The sequence below is a fragment of the Pyricularia pennisetigena genome, chromosome 3, assembly GCF_004337985.1.
Source record: "Pyricularia pennisetigena strain Br36 chromosome 3, whole genome shotgun sequence".
In the NCBI taxonomy this organism is placed as follows: domain Eukaryota; kingdom Fungi; phylum Ascomycota; class Sordariomycetes; order Magnaporthales; family Pyriculariaceae; genus Pyricularia; species Pyricularia pennisetigena.
The window spans coordinates 5,020,314-5,043,454 of NC_043742.1; the positions used below are offsets into that span (position 1 = coordinate 5,020,314).

The window sequence follows — 23,141 nt, forward strand, 5'->3', positions numbered from 1 at the left end:
ACCGTTGCCTAAGCCCAACACAACGTCCTTCAGTAGAAGTCGCATTACTCAGGTTTCATAACGTCCTGTAAACAAACACCAAGTCAACATCGGAACAATAGGCTGCCACTTGAGCTTGTGCGAACGAATGGCTGCCTGTGTTGATCTTCCTTGTAACCCACAGCCCCCATATTGGCCCATGAACCGTGCCGCAAACGTACATATTGGGCGCTTATGAGATCCTTGTCCGCCGGAAAATACTGTTACTTCCAGGGCAGGATGTTGTGTTGTGCAGAGACACACGAGCTTGGTCCAGGGTCTGTTCAGAGCTGTGGTTTGCGAGTGATTCTTTTCTGTAAAAGTAAAAATAACAGAAGGTGAACCACGTTGTGCCGTTAGCTTACTCACACCACGAGTTGTACTGAAACATAGTTTAAGGCCCCTTGAGCCAGAATGTCTTACCACCCTGCAATGTCACCGTTATAGCCCGGTTGGACTGCGCTATTCTTGATTGTTCTTCATCACGCTCAAGAGAACTGCAAGGTTGCTCTAGCTCTCATCCAAAAAGCCCCGAAATTTCAGATATCAGCCATGGTAGCCATCGCAAAGATAACTTGGTTTTGCACCGGCAGATTTGCTGACTGTAAGAAGAAAAGAGTGTATTTACATATGTGCATATTTGTGTGGCATGAGCATGCAGGATGATGCTTCGAATGATGCTTCGCAGCTGCAACCACTTTTTGACCATGTGAGCTGCCGATTGAATGGCGGGTCGCCGGTCACAGTGAGGCAGAAACGGGAGACCATCGCACACTGGATGTAACGCCATGTGCTATCGCTCAACTGGGACAGAGCGCCATGTTTCCCGATAGCTGCGGTGCTTTTGGAAACCTAGGTCGCCGGTCGTACGTCAGCGAATAAAATTCCCCAGAAGCGGAATATGGAAAACTGCAGCGCACCCAAAGGCGATCGCTTTGTGGCTGTTGCCCGATGGCAAGGTAAGATGCTTACCCATGGCGTAAAACCCCTCTTCACCTCCCATAACAGCATCCAAGAGCATGCTCTGCATGCCTTGTTCTTTTAGTCGCCTGACACATGCATCTAGGAGCCCCAAAGTTGCCTCATCTCTCGAAGCCACTAAGTTGGTGTCTTGGTTGTAAATTGTCGTCTATGTCAGCGAAACCAATAAAATAAAATAAAAATAATCATGACGAAGGGGAGATGGGCGCAGAGACACAAGGAAGGAAGTACCAGAAAGCTTACCAGAAATACAGATGCATGTAACGCCTCCTGTCGCGTTTGAAATCATACCAGCCCATGGGATATCACTGGCGACTGGATTCTCAGACTTGGGCAAGTAGGTAATCGCTGCGGCAACAACTATGCGACCCACCATTCCCTTTATGACGTCCCCGACAAGAAAAGGATGATTGAGCTGTGTGTACTGATCATACCATCCCATCTTGTTGTTGCGTACAGATTCCGAAGCGACCAGGTCAAGGACGGCAGGAAACTCAGAGAGTTCGCAGGGGCCGAATACTAGTCCTGAGGCTGATGGATATTGTCGGCTCGGGTAGTCGTTGAAGTCCAAGTGCCAGTCACTGACTTCTTGTCCTTTGCCCGGTGAGGTCTGGTCAAAATCCCAACCACGTCGCCGGAACCATCCTTCTGAAGCGCTGTCTACTGGAAGTCCGTATAGAAGGCGAGGAAAAGTGCTGCCGAGCTGAAGGCGAAAGACTCCTCTGGTTCGGGAAAGCTGCTTGATGGCAATATCGTGAAGACTCCGCCCAATTCCCCGACCTCGGTGTTCAGGCTTGACAATGATCATAGCTAGAGACCCCACAAGCCGCTCTCCCCCTTGATTGGCATATGTTGTATAGGTCGCACAAAATCCGACAAGGACGCCTGTTTCGGGTTCACGAACAGTGTAGTGTTTTGCGTAGCCATCTCGAATCAGTAGAGATTGTAGTTCGTAGCGTGAGAGTGACATGTCTCTGCCCCAAGTCTGACACCAGAGGTCATGTATTGCTTCTTCGTGTGGTCGTAGGTCGAGTAGATTGTTTGTAACAGCGACCTCCCACGACTTTGGTGCAAGAACTAAATTCTGCATCCTGGCTGGGCTGCTATTATGGTGGCCCTTGAAGAGGAGAGTCGTCACATGGTTCAAAGTACTGGGCGAATATCCGCTCGTCTGGACAACTGTAGGGAAACTAGCCCCGAGCCCATCGAGCTCGCGCACATTGAAGCATGCGACGATAATGAGCGGCCGGCCGCCAGCACCAGTCTGAAGGTACTCAGCCGTTTTGACTTGTGATGCCTGGCCCGGCAATGGCGGGCCAGAGATGACGAAAATAACCAATTTAGCGTCAGTGTTTTTTATGATGTCGAGGTGAGTTTCGCTGATTCCACTTCGGTTTGTGTATGGCACATGGTGAACTTTTGGCCGTGGTGACTGTCCAAGCAGAGCTCGCCCAAAAACCTCGAATGGATCTTTGGTGTTGCCACTGTCTGCGGCATGTGTCCCTCGAATGGGGGGAGCCACTACGGGGGTTAGTAGAACGACATTGTCGCCTTCCCTAATGACCCTGGAAATCGGAACATATCCCTGAAGATCCCGAAAGAGCAAAGCTGTTGGTGTTTCTGATGCGTGCATCATTTGCAGGCAAGGGATCAACACGAGTTGAATAGGCTAATTCGGTATCAAGTGGCGAGGGTGTTGAGAAGTCCTGCTTATTTTCGAAGTTGCTTGGGCCTTGAGCTCAGTCAAAGACTCTGAACTTGAGGAAGCAGTTCAATGCCGGAGTCCTCTGACACCGTCAGCTTGTGCTTCCGCAAAGCCCGTCGAACCCAACACATGAGATACTTTGGGTGATGATTAGATACGACTGGCAGGGGGGGTTGCTTACCAATGTCACAGTGACGAGATCATCTACGAGAAAGTGGTACAAATTTCTCGGTGAGGAAGTGTGGTGAGATGATCCGGGAAAGGATTCAAGGACAAGGAAACTAAGAGAACAGGTAGGTATGATGTGTCCTCCACAAAAACAGTACGTTCCTCTGGAATCTGAGACTAGATCACTTTCAGGCCAGTCAATGTCAGGTAGACGACCGTACATACGCTTGAGATCACAGGAGTCTTCAAGCGTGATATACGGGTGCAGAGCGACTGGCAGGTCATAAAGATTCTTGCCGGTGACAGTTCTAGTTGAGCGCCAAGATTGTCTGGTTTCTAGCAGGCTTGAGTAGGCAAAATGCAGTGGGATTTGAACAAGAAATCCATCTTTTAGGATACAGAAAAAGCGTTCAAGCAGGTCTGAGCGATGTGACGAAAGCTGGGAGATGACAAATGAAACTTATCGAGGCCCAGGAAGAGAAGCGGGAGACACGTTCTGTTAGGGTTTTGTACACACGAGCATGTGCAGTCGCAAAAAAGAAATGTGTGGTGACACAGCTATGCTTGCAGCTGTTTCTGAAAGGAAATGGAAAGAGGCCAAATTGGGTTGTGATTCGATAACGATGACGATGATCTGCTGCTGATAGAAAGCGGGACGAAGGGGATGCGACAGTCTGTCGACAACTTTGTGGGAATAGCGAGGAAATCAAGCTTCCCCAGTAAAGCCCCAACCACCTTGAAATGTAGTGCAGCCCATCACTATTTTTTGAGCTGTGTAGTGGAGGCCTCGGGAGCCGAATCTACCGGATTTCCAAAAAAAAAAGGGTACTCAAGCCCAAGAGTCGATGGTGACACCAAGATACTGAACGAGATTCGGAGCTAGGGCCGAAGAGCAGCAGGCCGCCTAGACTTGCTATAGTTTTGCTTGATCTATGTGGCCCCCATGCCAGTGAAGGTGATCAAGGTACCACCTAATTTTTGATAGTCCCAGGCAGGTCGGTGCCTGAAAGGCTTGCAGGTTGCTGTTTGCCAATCAGCTGTAGGGTATTACTCCGCTGGAGTTTGCGAACTGATAGGGACTGTGGTGGAGTTTGGGTACCAGACAGGGTGCAGTCACGGACCAGGTACTCCAGGCTAGGGGGCCACAACTGCATTGAAACTCCTGCACCCGAATAAAGGTGCTTTCAGCTCTGAAAGCACGAGAGGCCAAACACGGTAAGATAACGTTGGGTAGGCAGGTGGTACAGTACCGATGGGTAGAAAAAGAAGACGAGTACTCATCCTCGACACGCCGGTGCCGCTCCTTCGTTGGCCAAGCTCCAGTTGGATGGTTGCACAGGTCACAATAGGTCTTTTTGACAAGGCAAACTTGCGAGATGGGGTCAATATCGCCATCAGAAGCGCGCATTCCTTGATTGCCTGTTTAGCGCGCTCGCCAGAGGGGTGGCGGTAGTATTTTGATGCTGACAAGAAGCAAAAAGGAAAAGCTCCGTGTTTGGGCTAGAAGATGGTGGGTAGGGTGGAGTAAGGTGAGCTGAGGTGACACGACATGGCCAAAATTGCACTGACGGGCTAGAGTTCCTTGAAGGGTTACATACGAGGACCGGACAATACCTCGTAAACATCGTAAGGACAATGGGTGGATGGAGTTCCAAAGTTGAGCTCGCCGTGGCTGGCACACACAAAGGAACATAAAATAAACACAGGGCATGCGCCCCAGGTGCCGGCGGCAGTGCAATGTGGCAATCAGGCAGAACGGGAGGATTTCGGTCTCGACACCACACTCTTTCTTCTTACGCGATTTCATTTAAGAGGCAGGTACGAGTGATCGATGAGCGTATAGGAATTGTCCAAATACGTCACGTACCTGCCCAAGATAGGGAGGCGGGCAGGTAACTACATTGAATTAATAAGCTAATGTGGCGTCGTCAGTCATTTAGCAGGATGCCAGACAGAAGTAAGATATTCTAAGTAAATCGAGTACCTAAGCCATCCCGTCCGTGTTCATACGTACGTGCTCGTTTGTATCATGGCTACAAATGCTAAAGCCCATATATGACAGGAATTTAGCACGCGTGTTTGAGGCACCTGGAGGGAGGACAAACGCAGGGAGTCAAGAGGGTAGTTAAGGGTTTGGGTTACCAGTTAATTTTAACTCAGTGGACCTTGATGCTCCTCAGTCTAGGCTGCTCTATCACCACTCACACGTACCTGATTGCTACCACGGCGCGATCGCGTTCCTTCGATTTTTTTTTTTTTTTTTTTTTTTTTTTGTTCCTGGTTGCATTGCTGCAACAACCACAGTCGGCCGTATGTAAAAACACTTGCTTCAATACGTCTGAGACTTTCACAGTCGAAAAGGACATATCCGCAATTTTCCCCTTCTTTTCTAATTTGCTGTCAAATTGTCTGCAGCTCAACTTGTTTACTCGATTATATCTACTTCGACACCAGTAGCAGAGACGCGTGCCATTGTGAGGGTATATTTGTTGCTTGTGAATTGTCACGCTTCTCCCAGACAAACCCAAATAACTGGCTGCCTGCTCCTCAGCATGGATGGCCAACAGGGAGATGACAATTTGCAGGATCTGGTACAGGATCTGGTTACCGGTGAGTTTCTTCTGCAGTAGATATCATTTGCAAACGCATCAATTTGCCCTGCATCCGGGCATCGCCGAATTCCGGTCCCATGAATTGACAGGCTAATACACCCTCTCGTCATTGCCAACGCCACAGCGTCCAAGATCCCGGCCAAACGTCGAGGTTTGCCGATCAAGCCTACGGTTGAGCGGCTTACTTTACTGTCTTATGACAGGGGTGCTCTGCCGGATGAGCTCCAGGCTCTGGTTGAGTTGATCACCACTCCGAACCATCTGGATCAGGCATCTCTGGGTGCAATTGTCAGAAATCTCTATCCCATTGGCAAGGTACCCGACCAGGTAGTCTTCAGCATTGTAGGAGCACTGGGTCATGGCCAACTCAGGCCATCCTTGACTATCCAATCGCTGCTGTTGAGATGGCTGATAATGGTCTATCATTTCCTCGAAAGCCGAGAGGTCCTGTCCAAGTGCTACTCCGTGCTATTCAACCTACTTGATACTGCAACCATCAGGTGAGACAGCGAATCGGCGGTCTAGAGAGGAAATTCTGGCTAACGACATCCACAGGCCCCAACTATGCCACGTTCTTGCATTAGCAACGCGTCGCAAACATGTCAGACCTTACCGGATACAATCGATGTGCGTACCTATGGTTGTTTCATACGTAAAGCTCAGGATCACAAACTGCAAGAATGTGAACTTATACTAATTTACAAGCAGTCTTGACTTGTCCCGCCAAACAGGCCACGATCCATCCCTTGTGGGTCTCCTGAGGGTTTATAAGAACTACTACCCTGATGTCATCGTTGGTGATGCAACCAGGGGCAAAGCATCGCCGTTCAAGGTGAATTAAAGCCTCGACTATGGATGTAGTCATTCCCCAACGGCGCTAACCTGGTGTGATCATGTAGTATCCTGATACCGAATGGCGCAAACGTCTTGAAGAGATTCAAATAGCACATCACCGTCAGCGCAAAGTGCGTGACTTGGCGGACAGCGCCACTCGAGATGGGTTTAGTGTCAAACATCGCTTCGGAGTTCAAGGGGGCCTACTACCTTCTGTACAAACTTCTCATGCAAATGAAGAGTCTGTAACACTGGATGAGATTGACAGTGCCTCCCAATTTGTCAGGCATCTTGAAAAGATTGAGCTGCCAAACCAGCTCGTAGCTGTCATGGCAGACCCCTTACTTCAGAAGCTCTTGTTGCTCCGGCCAGATGCCGGTGCAGACGCACGTATAGCCGACTGGCTAGAGGCATGCATTAGTGATGCCGAGGAGAGTGCTTTTGTCGACGGTGGTAGTGCGCTACTTGATATTCTGGAAGTGGTCCGGGACCACGCCGATCATACTAAAGTATGTACCAAACCGCACACCGTTGCCGTGGAAAGACAGAAGCTCGAAAACTGACCTAAGAAACTCGAACATCCAGCTACTCCATCCAATCTACGACGACCTGATGCGCAAAATATATCCAGTCTGGAACGGTAAGGATAGGATAGACATGGTGTTGGCCACCCTCACATATGTCCCAGTTCAGTCTTTTGGCCAGTTGCACGAGAGGCATCTCACGTTTGTGGAGAACAAGATTGCGAACAGCTCGTCGGAATCCCAAACTCTGCTCCTTGACTTCTATAATACTCTACTTCAGCGCTGGGCCGTTTCAATGCTCTCGAGGGACGCCGGAGCCCCGGTCACTAAGGGTGCGCCAGGGGCTATTGCAGCCCTTGTCGCCCATGTCGGCCAGCTCAGTGCAACTTTACTCCAGACAAATCCGACTGTAGCTTCATGCGTCTCGATTCTCTCCTTTTACGACCAGGTGGCGAGGCTGTTTGCTCGACCTCAACTCATGGAGCATATTCCCATCACAGCTCCCGGCCCATCGCTGATTTACAATCTGACCTTCTCGGATTCTCCTGCCATATTATCCACCCTCTGCGACGTTCTCGCATGCTACAAGCGTGGCCTTGAAGTTGCAACGGCTGCGGTCGGCGCCAGCCAAAGGCGCAAGGTCACCCGCCAAGAGCGAGAACAAGTTCTGGTGTTCAACAGCTTCTTCATGGATATTTGCAACCTCGTCTGGCGCGGCCGTGCCTTCGAAAAGCAAGGCGACAACGCGCGTGGATGTATGCTGGAAGACGATGTCATCGCGACGCTGGAAGACTGGGCCGCCAGTCAGGAGGGTGGAGATAGAAAGGCGTTGAGGAACATGTATGGAATCAGCCGTGCTCCGGTGCTGTGCTCTCTGTCAGCCGAGTTCTTCCGGGGCCTAGAGGAGGCCGAGCTGATCGCCGCTGGCGTGAGCAACAGTGAGCCGGTCCTGCTGGTAAGGCACGCTGGGCCCGTCTCTCAGCAAAGCCTTGCTCAACTCAAACGGGATGGAGGTTTGGACGTCTCTTGGCAGGAGTATCGATTAGGGCTTTTGAATGAGCTGGGAAGGCAGGGGCTCGGGGGCTTGCCTGCGCTCCTGTTTCAAGCCATCAAAAGCCTCGGACAACAAGCTGCAAGCCAAAGTCAAAATCAAGACGTCTCATAGGGATACGTCCAGTCTACGCATCGTCTTTCTGCTTTGGGATCTCTGGTTTGTGAATATTTCTCATGTATTTTTGGGCGCATTACAGCGCCTGTCTGGCTATCCATATTGTTGAAATGACGACGCTTGGACTGCACGTTAAAGTGCAAGTAATACCACAACGCCGTCCCAGATGCATCCATGTCTTTTTTTTTGTCTATCCCGATGAGGGGGTTCTCTGTACTGCAAGTATCACCCACAAGCCCAGTCATATGAGCGAATGCTCTCTGTGCGATGTTGAACGCCTTCCCGCCAATGAAACAAAACAAAACAAAACAAAAAGAAAAGCGAGAGAAAAAAAAAGGCAATGAAACTAAGAGAATCTCAAATTCGGAGGAAAGTAGTGCAGCCCAACGCAGACAAAGAGTCGGCAGAAGCACCGCAACTGTGATGCTCCGTCCCAAGCATCAAGCGAAACCTTACTGTCCCTTGGGCGGCGCCTTGGGCTCGTATCCGTATCCGCCGAGCTCGATGCCGCCGGCGCCATACGACTTGCCCTCGGGGCCCCTCCTATGCTGGCTCCTGGGGCCGCGGTCCTTGAGGTCCTCCCTCAGCCAGCCCAAGACCAGGTGGCCGAGCTGGCTGTTGCCGTCCTTGGAGGCGCCCTGGGCCTCGAGAAAGTCGGCGGCGGGACCCCACTCCTTGACGGTGCCGAGGTGCATGTGCACCAGGTGGGTGGGCCAGGCGTGCAGGTTGTCGAGGATGTGGGTGGCGTAGACGACGGTGGCGTCGCGGGACTCGGTCTCGCGCTTGAGCCAGTCGAGGAAGCCCGAGCGCGACAGCACGTCGAGGTCGACCGTGATCTCGTCGAGCAGCAGCACCGTCCACGGCCGCACGAGGCCCATGGCCAGCTGCACGCGCCGCCGCTCGCCGTCCGACACGGCGTGCATGCGCCACGACGTGTCGATGTCCAGCACCTCGACCAGCTCGTCGCGCCGCGCGGGGTATGCGTCCCCGCCGACCGACCGCAGCAGCTCGTCGACCCCAATGTCGGTGCGCACGATCGGGTTCAGCACCCACTCCAGCCCCAGGTACGTCACGCCCTCGAGGCCCTCGGAGAAGGGGTCCACGCCGCCCACGGTGATGGCGCCGCGTGGGGAGAGGCGCTTGCCTGCCAGAAGGCGGAGGAGTCTGTGTTGGTGTATGAGTTAATATTTTTTTTTTTTTTTTTTTTTTTCTTGCCATCTTTCATGTGACTCGACATCTGACCAAAAGTGACTCATGGTCGAATTAGTGTCAGCGTCGGAGAGGAAGACCTACGTCGTCTTGCCGGCTCCATTGGCGCCGATGAGGCAGGTCCGACTTCGGGCGGGCAGCGAAAGATTGATGTTGCTAATTCCGGTGCTCCGGTCCGGGAAGCTGTACGTCAAGTCTTTGACCTCGAGTGAAGGGGATCTTGGCGTGGGGCCTCCGTCCGCCATTTTTCGTTGTCGTCGTGAAGACGAGGAACACACCAACAGAGATGCGGGGCTGACGTTGAAGAACAATGTCACCAACTACCTGGCAGTTGGGTAATGACTTGGTCTAGCTGAAAGCAGTACTTGTCTAGCTCTATTCTAAACTCATCGGTGACGCAACTATCAGATCCGTGGGTTGGATGATGGAAAGAAGTCAAATATGTCATGATCCGTTACAAATCGATAATTATACGGGAGAGCAGGACTCGGATGTGGGGTGAACCGTCAAAGTAGCCCAGAACGTATATACGATTAACCCCGAATGCTCTCTCACTATTGTGACATACATTGCAATCGAGAAAATCATGCATCTACATTACTCGCTGATATGCCGACAAGTCGATTATTTGTATTCAAGTCATAATGTTTCCTTATCAATGCCTTTTCACTCTTTTCACCTTAATTTTGATAGCCATGATTACTCTAAACCCTAGAAGGCAGCGAGCAACTCAGTCCACAAAGACCTATATAATTTGTAGAGAAGTGGGATACCAATTGAGTCACTGGAAATTATTCTCAAATCGCTTAAAGGTATAGCCGATGAAAGGCAATGTCATCTCTGGTGGCTCGAAGCCACCAGTTGCACTGGTCAGCTCAGCTGCGGCCCTGGCAGCCTCAAGCTGGATTGCATTGTTCGCAAGCTCTTCTTCCGATGGAAAATATGCCGTGTCTGTCTCTGACGATAAGTGCGGTTCGAAAGGCGCACGTATGCGTCTTAGTGAGGTGAAATCCACGCCCGCGAAGAACGGGTGAGCCTTGATCTCCTCAGCACCGATGCGGCCGAGCCGGTTTTCCGCCTCACACATCAGGCTAGCAGAAAGAAATGCACGAGAAAATATCAGTATGGCTCCAGGGAAAAAGCCGGGTGCTCACGGCGGGAAAAAAACTGTACCTTCTAATGAGATTCTCGGCGTTGTATGTCAGTTGGAAATCCTCTGGGAAGTACAAGAAGTCCCTCCAGTTTACAATCTTGCGGTAGGCGTCTGTAGCATCTTCGGAGCAAAAAGGGGCCCAACCAATCAAGCATTCGTACATAATGGCGCCGAGAGACCACCAGTCGATCGAGAAGGAATATCCCAAGCCCATTACGAGCTCTGGCGCTATATAATCCGGCGTTCCTACGGCCGAAAACGCCATGGTGCGGCGTGACCGCCTCCACTCGTTGATCTGGTCTCTGTTGCTAACAGTCATGTTGATCTGATCAATGTTGACAGAGTCCCGGTGGCGATGCTCGCTAGGTTTTGGCAATTCGGGAGCTTTTAGCAGTCGCTGGTAGTAGTTGGTATCGTGTAGCTTGCGAAAGCCCGTTGACAGTCCAAAATCCGTGAGCTTGATGTGGCCATGGCGATCAAGAAGTATGTTGTCTGGCTTGATGTCGCGATGGATGAAGCCGAGACGGTGCACCGCCTCGATGGCCTCGATCACCTCGGCCATATAAAACCGGGTAATATCTTCGCTGAATACTTGGTATTTGATGAGCATAGTCATCAAATCGCCGCCAGGTAGGAACTCCATCAGCATATACAAAAAGTTGGAGTCCTGGAACGTCGTGTACAACTTCACTACCCAGGGGCTGTCGGATTCGGCGAGTATATCCCTCTCTGCGCGTACTCTTGCCGCTTGGAGTTGGGCGATGGTTTGGCTCTTTAGCAGTGATTTGAGCGCAAATACTTTGCCTGTTTGTTTGCGTCGCACCAACCTCACCTCTCCAAAGGCTCCCCTTCCGATCAACTTGATCGTGTCATAATCATCTGGTCGGTTCGGCGTACGGAGAAAGCGAAGATATTGTGCTTCCAGCTTGCCAGCATTCGACTTTTGTTCTCTCGACCAATAGTCAGTCATTAGCTGCTTTCTGCATGAGGTGACGGATGGTTCTCCCGTATGTTGATCAGGTACGTGGTACCAAAGGACCTTACCCATAGCTGCTGCGTCTGGCTTTTTGAGTAACTCGGCGAGTTTGCAGCGAGGTCCAGTTTCTTGTTTAGGAGTTCTTGCCTGGGTGCCAACAGAATAAGACAGTGCTCGTAGTTTTTGCGCAGGTAAAGGTCGCATTTGTCCTTGATCATCAAAGTGCAAACCTTGTGTGCCGCTCCCGTGCCCTTTTCACGCCGTCCTTGAAGAATTCAGCAGCTAACTGTCTGCACCTCGTCTGGCTTTGCTCTGCCCTTGCACTGTACAAAGAGGGCTGCCGCTCGACTGCTGCTTCGAACGACAGCGTCTCCATCTCATGAGCAATGGATAAAACGATGTGGAAAGTGGGTTAATGATACAAAAAGATGATTGGTATCATCAGTAAGCCTTTGCGAGAAGAGGAAGGATAAAAACAAAACAAGCGATTCGCTTCATTTCAATGGGATTGATCAAAAAAATAAAAAAATAAAATAAAAAAATAAATAAAAAAAAGCCATATCTTGAACGGCATCAATTCAATGGCGTGGGCGTTTGAGCCACTCGCTCGCAACTCCGCCTATTCGCAGCAGCCAGATCAATGCCTACCAACAATTGAGACCAGGAGACACTTGTCTGCAGGGTTGAGCTCAACGTGCGTACAGTCTAGGATTAACCCTGGGGACGGCAAAAGCCAGCTCAGGTTCTGGGCCCATGGTGGGACACGATTTCAATGTGTCGTAAGTCGTCACACGGTGCCGGATCAAGCCCAGAGACCGCCGAGCGATTGTAGAAGAGTTGTGCAGATAATTGTCTGCAGCCGACTGACGTGGCGTTGAAGAGATCACACACTTGTGCGCGAGACTTAACAAAGACCCAAAGAAACCATGATGAGTAAATCAACCCGAACTTCTTAGGCAAAACAATGATAACAACCCGAGACAGAAAGCTACCGAGGTTGGTACAGAGTTAGCATTGTTGAGTGCATGCTTGTCTCCCGGTTTCTTTTCGGCTTGAAATAAGGTGGTTTGGCCCTCGAGGACCTGACCGATCACTGGAGAGACTAAGGGCGAACCTAAGATGCCCCCAAGAAGAAATGGCTTTTACAGGTTAGGTAAGGTTTCTAACCGAGGTGGAGAAATAACCCCTGGTGATTGTCGGTGACTGGTTCACCTACCTAGCGGCTAGCATATAGGTACAGTAGGCATTACCCAACTTGCATTGCGTTGTTTGTCCTATCAAATTATGAAGGTAGTTAAATTACCTGCGTCTAGTTCAACGGCATACATCCTTCAGTCTCAAGTACATGTAAGTCCATAGATATAGAGGTGTCAATATCGAGGGTTGCTGTCAAATTTGCAGGGACCCCCAGCTACTCACAGCCCAAAACCTTTGGGGGAAGGGGAGGGGTGAAACATGATTTCCAATTGCAGTGAGCTTTAGTCAACCGTTGTTGCCTCAGGCCTCAGTACAGCTGGTCATCCGGTACAAAGTAGGTACATCTCGCCAGGGCTAGTACGTCACTTGCACTCTGCACCGGCGCGTGCGCAGTGGAACCGCCGGAATCGTGGGTCAAGCATGCCATTACGGAGTAATCAAGCTCTAACTTTCATGTACAGGTAAGTACAGGCCCAGTTTGGATGTACTCAAATGGCCCTCTTGCTTGCCTTGATTACAGTGGCCCAGGTACTGTAAAAGTACGCGAGGTACCTACAACAAACCCCCCCAGTGCAAGTGTGATTGATTTCTCCTCTATGATGGATACTAGTCTAGCTGGAGCGAAAGCCGAACCCCAACAACCCCAGTCTAGTGAGCTTTCGACAACGACCTTATCTTGACCAACCAACTCCATACTACTCAATAGACTCGGCTTTACAATCATGCTTTCAGTTTGCTACCAGGAACACCATCAGTAGCCAACCTTCCAGCCTGGACTGCCATCGAATCTGATTTGAATCCAATCGGGGAGACCAACGTGCAATCAGTCAGCTAGTCAGTCAGTCAGTCACGTTGCAGTCAACGAACGTGTATGCTTTCCCGACACTCCACATCCAAACACGACAAGCCGAGCCCTCGACCGCCTCCCTGTAATCATCCCAAATATCTACAATCGGAAGAGTCAGGAACCCCGTGACAAGCTACAGAGCTGCCACTAATCGCCTGGGTAGAAGAATTAGCATCCGACAAAGAAATTTCTGATCAACCGCAGTCTGCAGTAGCGGCTTGTATCTTATATGCGAGCCTGGCTTCGTCCCACCTCGCTCCGATAACTCCACAGCGACCAGGCCGTCCTCTGAGCTTCTACCATCCGACATATACGTACATCATATCTGCATTTGCTTCGAGGTCGGTTCTGTAGAATATTTTGCGGGAGCATCGCCCCGCACGCCCATCGCCGAGGTGGCAGACCAAACGTCCCGTTCAGACGCTATATACCCCGACGTCTCCGAGAGTCCTGTCACGACACGACCGTTCTCCGGCCCTGCTCGGGCCTTGCCCTCTTCGACCGCCTTCGAAACCGCTGAAAGCAACGCTCCCGGTCTGTTGTCACTTGCGCCGACGCCGACGTTCTTGCCTTCGATCAACCCTACTCAGGAAGACACCATCGTGCGAAATTCCACAGGGCCCTCGCAGCCTCCTTCGACCATCCCGCTCCAAACTCAGGTCCTTGGGAGGAGACGCAGAGATTCTTCATCTGGTGACGAAGAAGGCGAGGGTCGAGCCGTCAGCTCGATCTCGTTAGCAGGCGTGGGCTCAGGCTCCTTAGCTACTACCGAATCAGCTCTGCAACGGCGCCAAGGCAAGCGCATGCGGCGGGACAGTATGCTTGCCGACGATAGTAGGATCTTGAACCCAGGACAGTCCTCAACCATAGCCTCCAATGGAAATGGCTCTCTGCAGTCCAGAGCGGCGACCACAAATGGCACCCACAAGATGATGGCCGGGGCTGGCCCCAGTAGCACTTCTTCGTATAATGGTAGAGACATGGTACGCCCACAAAGCGGCGACTATCTTGGGCATGACAGAGAGGAAGTCACCAGGATATTGATTCAAGCATTATCTGAAATGGGATACCAAGAAGCTGCCGAGAGTGTCAGCAGGCATAGCGGCTATCAACTTGAGAGTCGGGCAGTCGCCGAGTTCCGAACGGCCGTCCTGGATGGTGACTGGCCTGAGGCAGAACGGTTGCTATTCAGTGCCGTGGAGCCAACGTCAAAGACAGGCAAGGTGTCGTCCGGAAACGGCCTGATACTTGCGCCTGGCGCCGACAAAGCTCTGATGCAGTTCTGGCTTAGGCAGCAGAAGTTCCTCGAGCTTCTAGAGCAGCGAGAAACGGGACGTGCGCTTGCGGTGCTTCGCAACGAACTCACGCCATTATATCAAGACACGCCCAAGCTGCACTTTCTGTCGGGACTGCTCATGTGCCGGACACCAGAGGACCTGAGGGCCAAAGCCGAATGGGATGGTACGCACGGCGATTCCCGGCATATACTCCTCTCAGAGCTTTCCCGTAAGTTCCTGCTCAGTGTTGTGCATACTGAAGTGCTAGCTCGCTAACATTCAAGTCAGGTTGCATATCACCGTCGGTGATGCTGCCAGAGCATCGCCTTGCAGTCTTACTTTCACAGGTTAAAGAGGACCAGATATTGAATTGTATCTATCACACTAGCGCAACGTCGCCATCACTTTACTGCGACCATTATTGCGACAGGGAGAAATTTCCCTCTCAGGTCATCCAAGAACTCAGCAGTGGCGCGGGCGAGATCTGGCAGATTCAGTTCTCGCACGACGGCACAAGGCTGGCAAGCTCTGGAAGTGACGAGTCGGTCATTATTTGGTCGATATCACCTCCGAAGATTCTGCACACGCTGGAAGGTCATGATACAGGAGTCGGAAACATAGCTTGGAGTCCAGACGACAGCATGCTCATCACATGCGGCAGGGACAGATATGCACGATTTTGGGATACAAGGGTAAGCATTAATCGAAGATAAAAAAAAAAAAATGCCGTGCTATAACGGATGAAGGCTGACCTTTCGTCATAGACTGGCGACTTGATACGACAACTGGAACGATTCGAAGAGCCTGTAAGCAGCTGCATCTGGGCTGCTGATGGACAGTCGGTGATTCTAGGTTCTTTTGATAGAGAGAGGTCTCTGTGCCAATGGGATCTGGACGGCGAGCGCGTCTGTACGTGGACCAAAAAGCACCGAACTGAAGATGTTGCCGTATCACCCGATGGTCGCTGGCTCGTGGCCATGGACGAACAGTCTAAGCTTCACGTCTACAATTTCATGACACGTGAGATCGAATACGAATTTGAAGTAAAGCCACGGCCTTGCTCTATCGCTATCAGTCAGGATTCAAGACTGCTACTGGCAAACAGTAACGACGGGGCTGTACAACTATTTGATCTCCTTTCGGGAGGGTTGCGGCTGCAACAATACCTCGGATGCACTGGCGGCGCCTTTCTCATAAGGTGCGAATTCGGTGGCGCCAATGAGAGCTTCGTTGCCAGCGGTAGTGAGGGTAAGTTCCAATGTTTGTCCACATCGGCATGCTTTCGTATACGGCAATTTATATTAACAACGTTACCGTTTCCTCCCTGATTTAGACGGCAAGGTATCCATCTGGCACAAGGCTACAGGTCATCTAATTTGTCGACTTCACGCCCATCACCCACGTTGCAACGCCGTTCGTTGGAATCCCAAAGATCCATGCATGTTCGCCACGTGTGGCGATGACGGCAAGATTAAGATGTAAGACGCTCTCCAGAACCTCTTGACACACTGGAGAATGCTCCCCGTTCAAATTACTAACTGAACGATACTATTCAGATGGGGAAACTCGGAGCATAGCCTGAGGTCGCTTTCGCCCAACGGGTCAGCGGTTTAGCATGCCGCCGAGGTTAGTTGGGTTGATTTTGGTGACTCGTGGATGTGATATTTGGCAGCCATGAAAGCAGTTGTTTCAGACTCACAAAGGGCCAACTAATCCTGAGCGCAGATACGTTGCCTTTGGGTTGTCGAGCCATGTCTAGGCGAAAAGAAAGCCTGGGCCAGCGATAAATTCTTACTAGAAGCAGAGACTGGTAACCCATCGAAACTTATATACAACTTTGTACTATCGTAGCTTTCGCTAGCACCGGGTGTGGCGCTCACGATAGGGCGATTCCACAAAAGGTTTACAGGAGACGAAAGAGGTTAGTACTCGGTAGATAGATGGTTGTGCAGACAACGACGCGACCACGTGTATTTGAATAAACATGCATCCGCATCTTTCAAGAATGTGAGAGACACTCGGATTAAGTTGGCGTGCCAAAGATGATGATGCGTTGTAATGGTTAATTCCATGATGTTTGCATGTATAAAGTTTTGAATTTAATATTATAACACACCCAGAAGACAGACCGAGAGCGCTGACGAAGATGTTTGGAATCAAATCTTTTGCATGCCAAGCTCAAGGCAGCCGTCCCTAAGATGCAGGGATCAGCAGACCCCCCAATCCCCAGAGTCGGGTGCCAAGGACGTTGGCAGTTGCAATGATTGGGCCAAGCCACGTGACGCCACCTGACAGCAGTGGCTTACAGTCAGTATCACTGGGGGACCCAGAGGGGGGGGGGGGGGGGGGGGGGGCATGAGTTTCGGGACAAGTTGGCTACCATTGTACGTTGCACGTCCATGCAAGTGTGTGTTATGCTATCAAAGCCAGCCGTCCTGGTTCGTCACTTTTAAACTGTCCGGATCAAATATAGCAGAGCTCTCACTCGACCAGACATTGTCAACCCAGATCCAAGTTGCGACAACTAGATTCTACAAGCTTTCGTTTCACTTGACTCGTATTCTTCCAACTGCATAGGTGCCTTCGCATGCGGGAGCAAATAATCACTGCAGCAAAGCACAGATAAGCATTCATCGGTGCCCAAGGTCCGAGTAAAACGTTCACAACGCCGTGCCGCAAACCACTCTCGACGCACGCGGCGCAAGCACACCGACCGTTACCTCATCATCGTCCGTACGCAACAAAAGTTTCCACCGTAGTCCAAACTCAAACCGGCTTTCGGCAGCCTTTGACAACTTGCCATCAAAGGCACGCATCCTTCACGACCCACTGAGCATCGCCGCCTTGCCAACCACGTATTGCGCCCAAGTACCAAGGTCCCGATTCTGAGCTAGCTGTACAACATGACAGCCCAACAGCCATCTCTTAGCACGCCGGGAGGCATCTCGGATCCTGCGCTCATCACGTACGTATTATTTGCAACCTGTTCATCTTCCATGTTGCCAGTGACCTCTCTCCTGGGGGGGATGCACACCGCCGGTAGTCCCCCCCGACTCTGCGGAGGGGATGAGCATATGTGCTGCTGGAACGATAGCTGACATAACATACCTGCAGGCTTGTAAACAAGTTACAGGATGTATTTGCAACAGTCGGAGTGACGAACCCTATTGATTTGCCGCAGATCGTCGTCGTGGGCAGTCAGTCAAGCGGAAAGAGTTCCGTGTTGGAAAACATCGTTGGACGAGATTTGTGAGTTTTCTGCGCCACACCTGTTTCTCCATCTGCAAAACGTTGGCATGGTATAGAAGCTGACATGCGTCCATGCGCTTTATTTCAGCCTACCTCGTGGATCAGGTATTGTTACTCGAAGACCGCTCGTTCTCCAGCTTCACAACCGGCCCGCATCCCAGTCGAATGGTGTCAACGAAGAGATCGCAGGAGGGACCGACAAACATGCCAATGCAGACGAATGGGGAGAGTTCCTCCACATCACGGGCCAAAAGTTTTACGACTTCAACAAAATCAGGGACGAGATCACACGGGAGACGGAAGCCAAGGTCGGCCGGAACGCTGGCATCTCGCCTCAGCCCATCAACTTGCGGATCTACTCACCAAACGTCCTGACTTTGACGCTTGTTGATCTGCCCGGTCTCACAAAGGTGCCGGTGGGCGACCAGCCGCGGGACATTGAGAAGCAGATCAGGGAGATGGTCATGAAATACATTTCTAAGCCGAATGCTATCATCTTGGCCGTCACCCCTGCAAACAGCGATCTCGCCAACTCGGACGGTCTGAAGATGGCCAGGGAGGTGGATCCGGAAGGACAGAGGACCATTGGTGTCCTCACCAAGGTGGACTTGATGGACGAGGGCACCGATGTCGTTGACATTCTCGCCGGTCGCATCATCCCCTTGCGGTTGGGATACGTCCCCGTGGTCAACCGTGGCCAGCGTGATATCGACAACAAGAAGCCCATTCAAGCTGCCCTGGAAAATGAAAAGAACTTTTTCGACAACCACAAGGCATACCGTAACAAGAGCTCTTACTGCGGTACTCCGTACCTCGCGCGCAAGCTCAACCTAATTCTGATGATGCACATCAAGCAGACGCTTCCTGATATCAAGGGACGCATCTCCAGCTCGCTACAGAAGTACAGCGCGGAACTCGAGAGTCTGGGTCCCTCGATCCTTGGCGACAGCACGAATATTGTTCTCAAGGTCATCACCGACTTCAGCGGAGAGTGGAAGGCTGTTTTGGACGGTAACAATACCGAGATCTCCGGGCAGGAGCTCTCTGGAGGTGCCCGCATTAGTTTTGTGTTCCATGAGCTCTACGCCAATGGTATCAAGGCCATCGATCCCTTTGACGTGGTCAAGGACCAGGAGATCCGCACATTCATCTACAACTCGTCAGGTCCATCGCCTGCGCTCTTTGTTGGAACCGGTGCCTTTGAGCAGATCGTCAAGAAGCAGATTGCACGCCTGGAGGAACCCAGCCTCAAGTGCATATCTCTTGTTTATGATGAGCTGGTGCGGATCCTGTCGCAACTGCTTGCCAAGCAGCTGTATAGGCGGTACCCGCAACTGAAGGAGAAATTTCACCAGGTGGTCGTGGCCTTTTTCAAGAAGGCCATGGAGCCGTCTGTGAAGTTGGTCAAGGATCTGGTGGCCATGGAGGTGTGCTACATCAACACTGGCCACCCCGACTTTTTGAACGGTCACCGTGTAAGTCATCGGCAGGGCACACCCTGTCATCATCCATTTTGCGATCCGAGCTCTACTGACCGACCCGCCGCATTAGGCCATGGCTATTGTAAATGAACGCATGAATCCCAAGCCCGTTACCCAGGTGGATCCCAAAACTGGCAAGGCCATCTCTACCACGCCTGCACGGACGGCCAGTCCTGGTGTCCCAGACACTGGGGACGGCAACAGCGGTTTCTTTGGCAGTTTCTTTGCCGGAAAGAACAAGAAGAAGGCTGCTGCCATGGAGCCGCCGCCACCGATGCTGAAGGCTTCAGGTAACCTGTCAGAGCGCGAGGCTATGGAAGTCGAGGTCATTAGTACGTCTAAACGCACCTTAGTGGGTTGGGTTCCCCTGTGATTTGCAAAATTTACTGACTGAAACCGCCACTGCAGAGCTTCTGATTGCTTCATACTTTAACATTGTCAAGAGAACCATGATCGACATGGTACCCAAGGCCATTATGCTGAACCTTGTGCAGTACGTTTACCCCTGTTTGTCCTATCTTGGCACCGAGCCTATGTTGACTTGTATTTCGATCTACAGGTACACGAAAGAAAACATGCACGCGGAACTCCTTTCAAGCATGTACAAGAACGAGCAGCTGGATGATCTGCTCAAGGAGAGCGATTATACGATCCGCAGGAGGAAAGAGTGTCAACAAATGGTGGAGTCTTTGTCGCGCGCGCAGGAGATTGTCGGACAGGTGCAGTAAATATCGAGAGATTCGAATCGGGCTGGACCAGTGTGACTGTATTGAGGAGGATGATTATGTCATGCTTATCGAATTTGATTGTCCACACTCTGAGAATGGTCGTGAAGAAAGTCCAGTCTGTTATCTTTACAATCGGGGTTTTATCTTTTTTTTTTTCTTTTTTTTCGATACCAGGTTTCTGACTCTTTGAACCGAGCATTCATCATAAATCTTTAGTGGAGATGGGGCTATGAATGCTGCACTTCCGTCGTCGTTGGTATAAAAAAATGTAGTTGTAAGACCAAACCAATACTACCTGCTCGCCTCGGTCCAGATTGTGCCGGGGAATTTACGGTGAAGCATGGAGCGTCGCGTCAGTTTTTTTTTTTTTTTTTTTAGTTTTTTTTTTCGCGACCCCTCCACGATGGTGACCATACCTTGTTCACCGCCACGCCATTAGCGAGAAACTTATAGCTAACGACCCGTCGGAGCACTGCATGGCCTTTCCGGCGGACCTGGGCGGTCGAAATGTACCAGACCGAATTGGGCCGGCCTGCATGAAAGCTGTTGGTAACGCCGAGGGTACTTGGTACCACATTTGAATGAGGTAGCCGCGGATACCCTTTTTTTTTTTTTTTTTTTTTTTTTTTTTTCTTTTGTTGTCTTGGCTACGGCGGCCATATCCATCCCTTGCAAAGAGCCTCCCTCTAATTGCATGGGACCCAGTTGAACATCGGAAGGCCCATACGGGTGCGAACGCGGCCACAGCATACACGCAGCCGTGCGAAACGAAACATGCGCGATTGGGGCCTTGGTCTGCTTTTGTGTTTGCGTGATGAAAGTGGCTTACAGGTTATAGCAGGGCCCTCTCTCTCTCTCTCTCTATCTCTCTATCTCTCCCTCGTTCATTTTACTTGGTTGGTGCACTCCCCCTGAGACCGAGACACGACATGAACGGATCGCTTGTGGCCGCCCATCCTTGCGGGTAATAAAAAAAAGAAAGCCTATTCTTATCGTGCTCGGTGGCTTTCAAGGCATGTATTGGCTACGGGAGCAGTAGGGGGGAAAATAATAATAAATAAATAAATGGTGTTCGCAGGAGGTTCAGGAACTGAAATCATCAGAGAGAAAAAAAAAAACCCCCCATAAGATTCGAAGGAGAAATACCTGTCCTCTCAAGATGTTCTGTCCCTGTGAATCTAGCTACTGCACAATTACCTCGAGTCTTTGTTTTTGCTCACCCGCTTGAAGATGTTCCTTGTCCAACATGTTTTCCAGCTGCTAGTTGAGCAGTCGCGCGATACACCGCCAACGCCGCCACCCAACCCGCCGCCGCCACCGAGCCCGGTCTGAGCCGTGTTGCTATTCAAGTTGCCAAAGGAGACGATTCTCCGACGGCAATTGGAAGGACATGCTGCATCAGCAGGGCTAGAGTGTACGTGTACTGATGCCAACTCATACGCGTGGTCGCTGTTCATCAAGAACGATCCGACTGACTCTTGTGGGTAGAATCTATGATGGGCTGCGCACCAACCGTCCCGCAAGCCATCCGACACTTGGGTATCTACGGAACCGCCGAGCATGACTGAGGAGTGTTCACGGGATCTTGGGAACTCCTGCCGTTGGATAAACCTTGTCAAGAACAGAGCAGCGAGGGTAGAATTTATAACAGATCAACGTCGGTAATTTCGTCCCAGCTGAAATGGAAACCTAGAGTTTTGACTTGTCGTTAAGGACGAGCCCCCCACCGACAGCCTCATATTCCCTCCCCTTGACCCAGCCAAGCCACTGCCCCAGCAGTTCCTCGCCGCCTTGTCCGGGCCGCAGGTAAACTGCCTCATAACCATCGCCAGGAACACCAGCGCCCTGTCCCTGCACGGCTGGATTCTGCACGGTTTGATGTACAGCCAGCAGGGGTGTGTCTCGCAGACCTACAGGTGGTCGCTGGTCACCCTCCCTAGGCCGTGAGCGGCTCGTCCTCCCATCCTCCAGCTCTGGAAAGGTTAGCACGGGAGTGCAGCACGCATCTGTCCCGTCAAAGACGGCCTCCCACTCAGCCCTAGTCCGGGACTTGAACGTCTTCTCGAACAGAGCCCTCAGCTCAGGCCAGACATCCCTGTCGTATCGCTTCTCCTCCCATCCTTGACCCTGCAAACCAAGCCCACGCATGAGCACGGCGAAGAATTGCGGCTCCAGGGCTCCGACGGCCATGTAGTTGCCCGTGTCAGCCGTCTCGTACGTGTCATAAAACGGACAGCCCGTGTCGAGCATATTCTCCCCCCTCGGAGCGCCGCCCAGGATTGTCTTGAGAGCCATTCGCGGAAACGTTGCCAGGTACGCGGTTCCATCGACCATGTTGGCCTCGACCACCTGGCCCTTGCCACCATTCGCAGCCCTCGCTGCGAGCGCGAGAAGGATCCCTTGGAACAGGGTCGCCCCTCCACCGGCAAAGTCGGCGAGGATGTTCCAGGGTGGCGTGGGCTTCTCGCCCTTGCGGCCCAACATTGACAAGGCGCCCGAGACCGCCAGGTAGTTAATGTCGTGACCAGCCATGTCGGCGTACTTGCCGTCGCGGCGGAAGCCGGTGATGCGGGAGTAGATGAGACGCGGGTTTGCGGCGCGCAGGACTTCCGGGCCGAGACCCAGGCGCTCGAGCACGCCGGGGCGGAAAGGGTCGATGAGCACATCGGCATGGCCTGCAAGCTTGGCGACCAGAGCGATGCCGCCGGCCGACTTGAGATCGACGGCAATGGATGCCTTGCGGCGTGCCAGCATGTCCTCGGTAGGGGCCTTGCCAGGGCGATCCAGTCGTAGGACCGAGGCGCCGGCATCGGCAAGGAGCATGCCGGCGAAGGGTCCTGGGGCTAGGCCGGCAAACTCGAGGACTTTGAGTCCAGTCAGAGGAGGTGGAGCAGTGGCCATTTTGTCTGGGTGCGGCGAAATCTCTGTTGGCAGTACGAAGGATGGATGTACATATATCTGTTTTGGATAGAGGATGATGCTGGCCCCTTCACTTTCGTCTTTGCTGCAAAGAC

The 23,141-nt window shown here is 51.7% G+C and overlaps 6 protein-coding genes across 6 annotated transcripts; 3 read left to right on the top strand and 3 right to left on the bottom strand.

Moving 5' to 3' along the window:
• Window positions 1-528: 528 nt before the first annotated feature.
• PpBr36_03133 (uncharacterized protein) lies at window positions 529-2,632 on the bottom strand (the record flags this gene model as incomplete). The annotated part of the gene is made up of 2 exons (XM_029890309.1): window positions 529-534; window positions 1,457-2,632. 2 exons carry the CDS (start codon window positions 2,630-2,632, stop codon window positions 529-531), a joined length of 1,182 nt encoding a protein of 393 aa, XP_029753579.1.
• A 2,792-nt stretch (window positions 2,633-5,424) lies between these two features.
• Window positions 5,425-8,007, top strand: PpBr36_03134 (uncharacterized protein; the record flags this gene model as incomplete). Its single annotated transcript, XM_029890310.1, has 6 exons — window positions 5,425-5,482; window positions 5,609-5,984; window positions 6,040-6,111; window positions 6,193-6,316; window positions 6,384-6,827; window positions 6,904-8,007. 6 exons carry the CDS (start codon window positions 5,425-5,427, stop codon window positions 8,005-8,007), a joined length of 2,178 nt encoding a protein of 725 aa, XP_029754335.1.
• A 455-nt stretch (window positions 8,008-8,462) lies between these two features.
• PpBr36_03135 (uncharacterized protein) lies at window positions 8,463-11,724 on the bottom strand (the record flags this gene model as incomplete). The annotated part of the gene is made up of 4 exons (XM_029890311.1): window positions 8,463-9,174; window positions 10,393-11,312; window positions 11,417-11,495; window positions 11,579-11,724. 4 exons carry the CDS (start codon window positions 11,722-11,724, stop codon window positions 8,463-8,465), a joined length of 1,857 nt encoding a protein of 618 aa, XP_029753570.1.
• A 1,527-nt stretch (window positions 11,725-13,251) lies between these two features.
• PpBr36_03136 (uncharacterized protein) lies at window positions 13,252-16,283 on the top strand (the record flags this gene model as incomplete). Its single annotated transcript, XM_029890312.1, is given in 7 exon segments — window positions 13,252-13,379; window positions 13,393-13,505; window positions 13,597-14,898; window positions 14,958-15,361; window positions 15,434-15,917; window positions 16,003-16,147; window positions 16,226-16,283. Coding segments are annotated over 7 exon segments (2,634 nt in total), but the record flags the coding sequence as incomplete, so codon positions are not given.
• Window positions 16,284-17,572: 1,289 nt separating this feature from the next.
• On the top strand, window positions 17,573-20,127 carry PpBr36_03137 (uncharacterized protein; the record flags this gene model as incomplete). The annotated part of the gene is made up of 6 exons (XM_029890313.1): window positions 17,573-17,634; window positions 17,784-17,918; window positions 18,007-19,393; window positions 19,470-19,731; window positions 19,808-19,892; window positions 19,959-20,127. 6 exons carry the CDS (start codon window positions 17,573-17,575, stop codon window positions 20,125-20,127), a joined length of 2,100 nt encoding a protein of 699 aa, XP_029753568.1.
• A 1,689-nt stretch (window positions 20,128-21,816) lies between these two features.
• Window positions 21,817-23,028, bottom strand: PpBr36_03138 (uncharacterized protein; the record flags this gene model as incomplete). Its single annotated transcript, XM_029890314.1, has 1 exon — window positions 21,817-23,028. One exon carries the CDS (start codon window positions 23,026-23,028, stop codon window positions 21,817-21,819), a length of 1,212 nt encoding a protein of 403 aa, XP_029754331.1.
• Between the last annotated feature and the right edge of the window lie 113 nt (window positions 23,029-23,141).